This window comes from Camellia sinensis, chromosome 13 (assembly GCF_055761805.1).
Source record: "Camellia sinensis isolate YWXY chromosome 13, ASM5576180v1, whole genome shotgun sequence".
NCBI lineage: Eukaryota > Viridiplantae > Streptophyta > Magnoliopsida > Ericales > Theaceae > Camellia > Camellia sinensis.
The window spans coordinates 136,978,833-136,990,853 of NC_138973.1; the positions used below are offsets into that span (position 1 = coordinate 136,978,833).

Sequence of the window (12,021 nt, forward strand, 5' to 3'; positions counted from 1 at the left end):
AGATTGATGTCTTTGAGTTGAAATTACACTTATATAATGTTAGTGGATCATGTTTTTGAGTTAGTTTTGCATGAATTTGGGCTTGCATTTGAGTTTGGAACTTGGTTTCAAAACCTCATTTTCGAACTATCTGGTTTTGCCCAGATCACTCGTGCAGCTGTGAGCTCTACAGGAGCGAAACATGAACCAAAATAGGGGAGTGCATTCTACTCGCTCGAGCGGCTAACACTTCCACACGAGCGGAACATGACTGCTCGAGCGGTGAGGCCTTCCGCACGAGCGGTTAGCTGAAGGAAAATTCTGCTTCCTTTTTGTTAACCTTTTCAACCTTATGAACGTATTTTTGACCTAATGTAAACACTATGGAGAACGAAATGATGATTAGAAACACATTGAAAAGGAATGTGAATCATTAAAAGAAAAGTGTACGAAATGGAACGTATTATTTATCGAATATGTATGTGTGAAATGTTGTGTAGGTCGTGTGTCGGAGGGAACACCACAAGACCAAACGCACTTTGAGTAAAAAGTTTGTAAAGATATGCTCCTAATTATTATTTTGGAACAATATGAATGTTATATATGTATATGTACTTCTGGAATTTTATTATGATATGACATGAATGAGTTTCGATTAATGCTTTACAAATGTTATCGAGTGCTATACGAATGTTATATAATGAAGGATAATGAATTATACATTTAACCCGAGGATATCTTGTTATATGTGGGCCCAAGGCCGTTTTGCACATTGGACCTGAGGTTGTTTTGTTATATGTGGACCCAAGGTCGTTTTGCACATTGGACCTGAGGTCGTATTGTTACGTGGGCCCGATGCTCTCTTACGCATTGGACCCAAGGTCGTTTTGTTATATGTGGGTCCGAGGCCATTTTGCACATTAGACTTGAGGTCATTTTGTATGTTTGGGCCCAAGGCCGTTTTGTATAATTGGCCCCGAGGTCGTTCCGCAACATGTTGAACCTGAGACCAATTGTCAAATTTGAATGTGAAAAAAACTATGGATCGTTTTTACTTTATGTTAAATATGTTCAATGGTTCAAACTCATATATTAACGCTTTGCACTATTATTACTCATTGAGTTTCGCTCACTCTCTATATTATGTACGTATATGTAGGTGATCAGCATGTCGATGTCCAACATGGAGCCCAACTTTAGAGTCTGCTTCAGGAATTGTTTTTGTGAACCTGATCAGTCGAGTCTCCAAGATTGAGCTTTTGTCTTTTGGTTCATATCATGTTATGACTTTTATTTGATTTTACTATGATGGTTGTGGATATGTAAACTATAAGTATGGAGTTTTCTATTGTACATAAGTTTTTCATGGATATGTAGATATGTGAATGTGCTACAATAAAAGCAAATTATATTTTTAATGATATTGGCACAGCTCAATGGACTTTTATCATTGTTATATGCTTCCTCTTATGGCCCCATTATTATAATTAAACCTCTAGGGCGGGTTTGGGTCTTGACACATTCTGATTTGTCAAAATGAAGAAAGTTTGACCAAATTGAATTTCCAAATCCAAATTTAACTAAATACTACACTTAAATAAATGTTCCAATTCATAAATTAATATCTTAGCCCTCACATTTTACTTGAATTACAAATTGACCCCAAGTTAGTACCATTATATACATAGATGTATGCTTGTACCTTTAAACTTATTTAATGACTTGAACACAAAATATCTTTAACATCAATATGTACACATAATCTTCCTAAGATCATCATCATGGTTGGCTACCCCTCCCTAGGCTACAAATAGGATGTACAAATAAAAGATAATCCCTAAAATCTTGTACAAATGGTACCAATTGAATATATTGATATATATGCATATACTTGTGACTAGAATGGATTAAATTAGACGTAATCCTAACTAGATCACAATTAAGTACATAATTAAGGTCCTAATAATCTTTCATTCCATTATTCCAATTAAATCCAAAGACTATTCAATTCCTTTAGAACCATGGGCATTTTGGACATTTCAAACCAATTTTCCTATAAATACACCACTATCCTCTTAGCATTTGCATGCTCAAACACACACACAGAGTACACATGACATAAAAAGAGGAGAAGAGAAAAAGAGCGTGGTGGTGGAGAAGAGGAAAGGAAAATTATGCAAATCATCTGACCTAGGCACCAAGTAAGCCACGTTACCACCTTCCTTTTATTTCCACTTTCAAACACATGTTCTTAGAGATTTTAAATAATATTTTCAGAAGTGTTTTAATGGTGTTGTGTTACAAATTAAAAGAGTTGAGACTTGTTCCACTCTTACTTGTATTTTCTCTTAATAGATGCAAAACTATCTTTTTCTACACCTATTTCACTTGGATTCCAAAGGCACGCCTTGAATCTAAAATTCTGAGCTTATGATATATTATTCAAATTTTCTTATCACAATAGAAGTGAAAAATTATCCATGGTTACTCTCATTTCGTACTTTTTCTCTTATTTCAATCTTTGTGCTTGAAGAATTGGTATTTACAGTCTACTTGCAAAAAATCTAGAAAAATGCAGAAAAATCTCCTTAACCTCATTTTCATTTAAAAACCTTATTTTAAGTGTTAGATTTCATGGAAAAAAAAATTTACTAAAAAAGATTGATCGGTTTGAGAGAAAGTCTAGTTTTCATAACAATTGACGAATCTAGACAGCGCTGGAGTATTTCTTAAGTAACTAAAAATATAGGAAAGTTATTCAACTTCTGAAAAATGTTCTGAAAACTAGAGAAAATTATCTACAAACCATAGGAAGGCCAAGTTCGGGAAAATCTAAAAATGTCTCTTTAATTGCTACCTTTAAAGTGCATCTAATCTGGCAATTATATTTGTTGATGATTTTATGATTTTAATTTCATGAATGTGATTCTTATCTCTTGTTTGGGCCTTATTATGATATTTACAGTGTTGTGCCTATATTTCTTTACCATGATGCTTTGATGATGCCCATATTTGTGTATAAATTATTGTCTCAATAGCTTGTTCTGACCTTAACTTATTATATCAAACTCAAGAGGAAACTAAATGGGTGATATTGGGTTTTCGATCATTTGAATAATGATGTGATGATAATGTATTAATTTAAAGTATGGATTGATGGGATGTATTCCCTAATTGAAAGAAAAGTCTTGCGCAAGTGGTTGCTTTGAAACCGCTGAATGCACTGGTTATATTCGGACCCTAAGTATTTATGACAGATAAGGTTGGATAAGGTTATGGACAAAACCCTTATTTTTACTGTCTCCTTTGAGGTCCTCGGTTGGCTCGGCACAATACATAACTATTGTAGGCATCCAGGGTAAGGTTTGCAAAGCAGTGAAAGAGGGGGCATACTGAATAATTCGAGTTCAATTCTTGTGGTTGGGAGAATGAAATCTTTTTTGTGGGATTTCTGGATTACTAACATCTAACCTTGTAATCATTTGTTATTGACTTGAATATCATGCTTCATTACTTGTTTGTTATAATTGTGATTGTGTATTGGATTAAGAAAAAGGGACAGAGTGTGTGTGCATTTACTAGGCATTCAAAGGTCATGGCATTTCATGCCAGGTATTGACGAAATTTACGCGAACGGTGGCAAAGCAAAAACATTTGTAGAGATATGGTTATCCTTGAAGTATTAGGAATTAGTACTCATGTTTTGGGATTGTAAGTGTTAAAACTCTTGTCATAATTAAGAAATGATCTTGTAACTAATATTTTACTTATATTTACATATATCTTTTGTGAAGTTATCATCATCCTTCCGTCAACTTATGTAGACCTTGTATTAATACCTTGTGAAGATCTATCAAAAAAGTTTCTTTACTATCTAAAGAGATTGGACTTTGAAGGGAGGCTATATTGACTCCTCCGTTCTTTCCTGTGATCTTATTTGGTTATTGACCAAAGGACTCATTAGTGACATTTCCTAGATTTGTAACCTTAGAAGAACACTATATTTATTTGTTAATATACTCCTTGATGTTCCCGATTTTTGGGGCTTTAGAACTTGTTATCAGAGCTTAGATTCAACCCTTACCCATGCGTTTCGACTTACGACTAGAGACAACCTTGCTCGACTATATTATATTATTATAACATTATCTATCCTATCAACTAAAAGACACCAAAAAATTGAAATTTTCTTGACTTACCTTAGGACGTTTCTTCGAATTTCGAGCACAACAACATCGTCTCGTGAGAATGAGTTTCACATTCTGAATCGTCACTTGTTTTTGGCGATCACATTCTGAGGCCCCCAACTTTTGTAATTTCTTTTAAACCCTTATATTTGAATTATTTCAGTAAAGACCACGATTCCTTATTTGATTTCCATTTAAACTCTAGAGTGGAAAATGCGGACCAACCGAAAACTCGCAAACCTTATTGAAACCCAGGAACTTAGGAATCACTTTCAAAGACCTAATAATAATCAATTAACCCCTAATTATAAATTTACTACTCAAAACCTTAGATGTTTGGTTCTCATTCTGATTCGCCGTTTAATTCGAAACGAAGAAATTTTAACCAAATTGAATTCTTAAATCCTAATTTAACTAAATACTACACTTAAATAAATATTCTAATTCATAAGTTAAGGCCTCAGCCCTCATATTTTACCTGCATTACAAATTGACCCCAAGTTAGTACCATTATGTGTGTGTGTGTGTGTGCGCTTGTACCATTAAACTTATTTAATGAATTGTACACAAAATATCTTCGAATAAGTATCAAATTGTACACTTAATCTTCCTAAGATCATCATCATGGCCGGCCACCCTTCTCTAGGCGATAAATAGGATGTACAAATGAAACATAATCCCTAAAATTATGGAAAAAGATTTGTAAAAATGGTATCAATTGAATATATTGATATATATATATATGCATGTACTTGTAACTAGAATGAATTAAACTAAACCTAAGCCTAACTATATCATAATTAAGTACATAATTAAGGTCATAATCATCCCTCATTCTATTACATTCCAACTAAATCCAAAAAGTATTCAATTCTTTTAAAACCATGGGCATTTTGGACATTTCACACCTATTTATAAATACACCACCATTCTCTTAACATTTGCATACTCAAACACACATGCGCGCGCACACACAGACACACTACACACGGCATAGAAAGAGGAGAAGACAAAAAGAGCTTGGTAGTGAAGAAGAGGAAAGGAAAATTATGCCAATCATCTCACCTAGGCACCAAGTGAGCCACATTACCACCCTTCCTTCCATTTCCTCTTTCGAAAACATGTTCTTAAAGGTTTTAAACATTATTTTCAGAAGAGTTTTAATAGTGTTCTTGTGTTGAAAATGAAAAGAGTTGAGTCTTGTTCCACCCTTGTGTTTTCTCTTAATAGATGCTAAACTATCTTTTTCTACACCTATCTTACATGAATTCCAAAGCCACAAATTGAATCTAAAATTCTGAGTTTTTGCTATATTATTTAACATGTTTTCATCATAATAGAACTGAAAAATTATCCATGGTTATCCTCTTTTTTTACTTTTTCTCTTATTTCAAGCTTTGTGCTCAAAGAACCGGTATTTATAGTCCACTTGCAAAAATTCTAGAAAAATGATTAAAACTCTCCTTAACCTCATTTTTATGTCAAAATTTCCTTTAAGTGTTAGTTTTCATGAAAAGAGTGAGTTGTTTGAGAGAAAATTTGATTTTCATAACAGTCGACGAATCTGGAAAGCGCTGGAATATTTATTAAATAACTAAAACTCTATGAAAGTTATTCCACTTCTGAAAAATGTTTTGAAAACTACATAAAATTATCTACAAACCATGGTAAGGCCAAGTTTGAAAAATATGTAAAAATGTTTCTTTAATTGAGATCTTTAAAGTGCCTCTGATTTGGAAATTATGTTTGTTGATGATTTCATGCTTTTAATTTCGTGAATGTGCTTCTTATCTCTTGTTTGGGCCTTAGTATGATATTTATATTGTTGTGCCTATATTTCTTTACCATGATGCTTTGATGATGCTCATACTTGTGTAGAAATTATTGTCTTAATAGCTTGTTCTAACCTTAACCTAAAAATATCTAACTCAAGGGGAAACTAAATAGGGTGGTATTGGGTTTTTGATCATTTGAATAATGATGAGATGATAATGTGTAAATTTCAAGTATGGATTGATGGGACGCATTCTGTAATTGAATGAAAAATCTTGTGCAAGTAGTTGTTTCGGAACCCTTGAATGAACTAGTTGACCCTAGGTATTTGTTATGGATAAGGTTAGACGAGGTTATGGGCAAAGCCCTTATTTTTACCATCTCTTTTGAGGTGATCAGTTGCAGCTACACTATACACAACCATTGTAGGCATCTAGGGTAAGGTCTGCAAAGCAACAAAAGAGGTGGCATACTGAATAATTCGAGTCCAATTTTTGTGGTTGGGAGGATGAAATCTCTTTGGGGAATTTCTAGATTACTAATGTGACAACCCCTTCTTTTCGATGTGGTAAAACAGGACACATGGTCAGAGATTATCTCCAAAATGAACAAAAAAGTGGAAGGCCAGCTACTATTTTGATTGGGTCTGTTCTAATGCTAAGAAATAATGCTAGACCTACTACTACAGGAAATACACTCAGAGAAGGAAGAGTCTTTGCACTGGTCCAAAGTGATACACGGAATACCGAGGTCATTGTCTCAGTTACCCTTTCTATTTGCAACCAAGATACTTGTGTGCTAATTGATTCAGGTTCGATACATTCCTTTGAATCTACTGCATTTGCATCTAAACTGAATAGACCCATGGAATCATTGTCATACCTATTGTGTGTATCTGCTCCATCTGGGGAATTTGGTTTGTATTCATTTGTATATTGTGCTTGTGAAATACGTGTTGGAGATGCTACATTATTTGTAGATTTATTACCTCTTGACATTAGACGTTTTGATGTGATTTTGGGGATGGATTGGTTGTCTAAATATTATGCCACCATTGATTGTGTAATAAAACATATTTTGTTTAGACCTCCGGAACATGATGAATTTGTATTTGTGGGTAATGGTGTAGTACGCCCGCCTTAATTTCGGCAATGAAAGCATACAAATTACTTAAGAAGGGATGTCAGGGTTATCTGTGTAGTATTTTAACTTATAAATCTATGAATGCTGTATCAGATGATATTTCTATTGTTAGAGAATTTCTTGATGTGTTTCTAGAGGAATTGCTAGGGGAATTAGTTGACAGGAAGATTGAATTTACTATTAAAGCCATGCTGGGTACTCAACCCATTTCAAAGACTCCATATGAAATGTCAACTGTTAAGATGAAAGAACTAAAAGAACAGTTACAAGATTTGCTTGACAAGGGTTTTATCCAACCGAGTACTTCTCCTTGGGGTGCGCCAGTTTTATTTGTGAAGAAGAAAGATGGAACATTACGCTTATGCATTGATTACTAGGAATTGAATAAGGTAGCAATCAAGAATAAGTACCCTTTACCTCGCATTGATGACTTGTTTGATCAGTTGTAGGGTTCACAAGTATTTTCAAAGATTGATTTGGGATCTGGATACCATCAACTAAAAGTGAAAGCTAATGATATTGACAAAACTGCATTTCGAACAAGGTATGGACATTACGAAATATCTGGTTATGCCATTTGGGGTTACAAATGCACCTGCAACATTTATCGGCCTTATGAATCGAATTTTTAAATCCTACTTTGAAGAATTTTGTAGTTGTTTTTATTAATGATATCTTAATTTATTTGAGAAGTAAAGAAGAACACAAACAACATTTGAGAACAATTTTACAAACACTTAGGTAGAAGAAATTATATGCTAAACTGAAGAAATGTGAATTTTAATTGGATGAAGTTGTGTTTCTAGTTCATGTTATTAACAAGGATGGAATTTCAATAAACCTATAAAAGATTGAGGCGATTATGAATTGGCCTACACGGGCAAATGTGACTGAAGTTCGAAGCTTCGTGGGATTGGTTGGGTGTTACAGAAGGTTTGTGAAAGATTTCTCAAAGATAGCTATGCCACTTAACCAACTTACTCGAAAGGGACAACCATTTGAATGGACTGATGAAAGGGAATCCATATTTCAAGAACTGAAAATAAGACTAACCACGGCACCAATTTTGACATTGCCATCAGGTACATAAAATTTTGTGATTTATAGTGATGTTTCTTACAAGGGTTTAGGTTATGTTTTGATGCAAAATGGTAAAGTGATAGCATATGCGTCTCGACAATTGAAACCTCATGAAAAGAACTATCCAACTAATGACTTAGAATTGGCCACAGTTGTGTTTGCTTTGAAGATTTAGCGCCACTATCTGTATGGAGCAAATTGTGAAGTCTATATCGACCACAAGAGTTTGAAGTACTTCTTTACTCAAAAGGAGTCGAATATATGTCAAAGGAAGTGGTTAGAGTTTATCAAAGACTATGATCTTTAGATTCAGTATCATCCGGGTAAAGCTAACATCGTAGCTAATGCTTTGTGTAGAAATTCAATAGGGAATTTGGCATGTTTGATCACTAAACAGAGGGAGCTACTGAAAGATTTAGAGAAATCTGAAATTGAAATAGTGTTTCACGAACAAGACGGAATGATAGCCACTATTTCAGCTAAACCGACAATCCTTGATGAGGTTAAACAGAAGCAAAGAGAGGATAAGTTCCTCAATAAAGTGATTGATAAGTTCAAATCGAATCCAAAACTAGGGTTCAATATTGAAAATGAAGTGTTGAGATTTCAAAGAAGATTGTGTGTCTCGAACATTCTTGATTTGAAGCAGAGAATTTCGGAAGAAGCTCATAAGTCAAAATTTGTAATGCATCCGGGCAACAACAAAATGTATCGAGACTTAAAGCAAAGTTACAGGTGGCCTAGCATGAAAAAGGAAATCACAGATTATGCCAAATCCCTTCAATGCCAAGTTAAAGTGGAACATTAGAGACCAGCAGGGCTACTTCAACCTCTCCTGATTCCGGAGAGGTTGAAGTAGGAGCACATAACCCTGTACTTTGTTGTTGGTATGCCTCAGACGCCGAGAGGTATGAACTCTATCTAGGTTATTGTGGATAGGTTAACTAAATCTGCAAATTTTCTACCTGTAAGGACTAATTATGATGTTTATAGATTGGCTACAATTTACATTAATGAAATTGTTTCATTACATGGAGTATCAGTATCCATTGTTTCGAGTAAGGATCCATAATTTGCATTTAGATTCTGGAAAAATCTTCAAAGAGCAATGGGAATGGAATTGAGGTTTAATATCACATTCCATCTACAAACTGATGGGAAATCAGAAAGAACTATTTAGACTTTAGAGGATATGCTCCGAATGTGTGCTCTAGACTTTAAGGGGAGTTAGGAAACTTATTTGCCACTGACGGAATTTGCATACAATAATAGTTTCCACTCTAGCATTGGCATGGCACCATATGAAGCCTTGCATGGCAAAAAATGTAGCTCTCCGATTTGTTGGACTGAAGTTGCGAATAGGGTCTTGCTTGGACTTGAAATTGCGCAAACAACTGTCGAGAAGATCAAAGTCATTCAACAAAGGCTCAAAACAGCACAAAGCTGACAAAAGAGTTATGCGGATCATAGAAGAAGGGCTCTTGAGTATGAAAATGGTGATCATGTGTTCATAAGGGTAATTTCGATGAAGGGTCAATCGAGATTTGGCAAGAAAGAAAAATTATCACCTTGATACATTAGATCATTTCAGATTCTAGAAAGGCTTGGTCCGATTGCATACCGAGTTGTTCTATGATCGGGAATGAAACAAATGCCCAATGTGTTTCATGTGTCAATGTTGAGGGGCTATCTTCGGGATCCACTCCATGTTATTGCTTATCACAGAATAGCTCTCGATGAGAATATGGAGTATGAAGAAAAATTGATTCAGATTATTGACAGACAAATGAAACAGTTGTGGAATAAAGAAATCCCTATGGTAAAAGTAGAACGGAAGGAACAATATGGCACAGAAGCAACTTGGGAAAAAGAAGATGAAATGAGGCAAAGATACCCTGAGTTGTTTCCGACTTAAGTAGCGCAAGTTTGGAGGACCAAACTTCTTAAAAGGGGGAAGACTATGACAACCCCATCACGCATTATGTTTTTATTCTTTAATCATACATGTGCTTATGTGCTAGGTGTGAATTTGAATGTTAATTATGTCATTAATGTGGTTTTTGACTTCTTATTTGTTGATCATAGAACAACAATGCTAGAGGGCCACAATTTTTGTGGCCACAATGGCTCAAAACTGCCAAAACTTGTGGCCACAAAAACGGTCGTTTTGGCAGTTTTGAGCCATTGTGGCCACAAAAATTGTGGCCCTCAAACATTTTCCATCATAGAAACATCTATTATGATTTCTATTATAATCTAAAAATTGAAGGCCTTAATGGCGATAGAAATCAAAATTGGTTAAATTTATTGAGATTGACATAATTTTTAGAGTCTATTGGAAAGTTTGATTAAAATTTGATTCAAAATGAATTAATTAGATTAAATAAATTAAATTAAGCTTTTGATTAATTAACTTAAGTTTAATTAACTAGCTTAATCCTTAATTAGTGTATTACGTTAATTAAGCTATATATATGATAAGTGACGAGATTAGTTCATTTTTCTTGAGCTCAAATTCTGAAATTTACATTCTAGAGAGAGAGGCTTGATTCTTGAAGAATTTGGCTAGAGGCTTGAAGAATTGAGGAAGACAACTCAAGTTCTTGCTAGGATTAGTGTCCTTGAAGATTCTAGATAGGTGTTAACACCTTAATTCTTGAGTTTAAACCATCAAATATGTGAATTCATGAGGATTATGTAATTAAAGGAAAGAAATGAGATAGAGATGATGAATTTAGAGTCAATTCATACATGTATGCTTAATTTAGTAGAGTTTCATGATTTTAAGCATGGTTCATGTTATCTATGTTTGAATGGAGGATTATATCATACATGCATCCATGAATTACATTGATTTGGAATTAAATTTCTTGTTTTTGAAGCTTTGGAAAAGAATTTGAAGTTTGATCATACATGTATTATCATTTGAGTCAAATTGATGAAGTTTGACCATAAGGCTTGAGAATTGGTCTTGAATCCATGTTTACAAAAGAGTGTTAAGTTTTTGTGAAGTTGTATACAAGCCATGCAAGATTTTGATTTGAAAACATAAGTTTTGAAGTTCAATTTCATTTTGGAAATTTCAGAATTCTGCCTCACTGCTCAAACAAATAATCTGTCACTCGAGCGCACATTTCATGTATCCAAAAGGTTTGCAGAGATTTGCCGTTGGCTCGAGCGACCAAGTCACTGCTCGAGTAACTGTCTTTTATTTTGCACCTTGGCTAGAGCGAACATCGAACCTAGATTTGGACCATCCAGTACTTTTGCAGACCAAGTGGTCCGTTCGAGCAACCTTTTCTTGACCTTTTAACCACTGAATTCCAGAGGAATTTTAGTGGTAGAAAGTTGGTTTTGAGGACCAAAATAGGAGGGGGTGGTCCCCCCTCCTCATATCTTGTTTGCATGTGTAGATGGCCTAGTATTTGAGTATGCCTTTCTACCTTTTTGTAGCCTAGTTCAAGCATGTTTTTGGCCCTATTTTAACATGTAATAACTCTATTTTTGGCTGGTTAGAGCACCTCTTGTTTGCTTCTCACACTTGTAGTGTAATCATGCTTACTAGCCTAACATGCTTAATGAGTTAGCCTATCATTTTAGCTTGTGTTAGCTCCATCTCAACATGCTTTTGCTCAAGTTTTGGCATGCTTTAACTCTGTTTTGAGTGGTCTTGGTCATATGAGATTTGTTATGTATGGTTGTCGTGCAAAGGCCTTGACTAGCTTTGAGTTTTAAGGCTCCTAACATGCTTTGCTTGAGTTGTTTGCATATCATAGCATCATTTCACACATAATTTCAGTGCATGTAGCCTTGTCACACTCTCACATGTCTCACTCTTTCATTACTTTTCTGAGGTGTG

General features: G+C 34.6%; 1 protein-coding gene across 1 annotated transcript; it reads left to right on the forward strand.

Moving 5' to 3' along the window:
• The first annotated feature begins 7,944 nt into the window (after positions 1-7,944).
• LOC145805738 (uncharacterized) lies at positions 7,945-8,970 on the forward strand. Its single transcript, XM_082900928.1, has 2 exons — positions 7,945-8,164; positions 8,531-8,970. The coding sequence occupies exons 1-2, from the start codon at positions 7,945-7,947 to the stop codon at positions 8,968-8,970; spliced, it is 660 nt and encodes a 219-aa protein (XP_082757054.1).
• The last annotated feature ends 3,051 nt before the right edge of the window (positions 8,971-12,021 follow it).

Coding starts and splice junctions, on each gene's coding strand:
- LOC145805738 (XM_082900928.1), top strand. CDS start 7,945: ATGAATTGGCCTACACGGGCAAATGTGACTGAAGTTCGAAGCTTCGTG. Junction 8,165..8,530: donor AATTTTGACATTGCCATCAG/GTACATAAAATT, acceptor GAAATTCAATAG/GGAATTTGGCATGTTTGATC.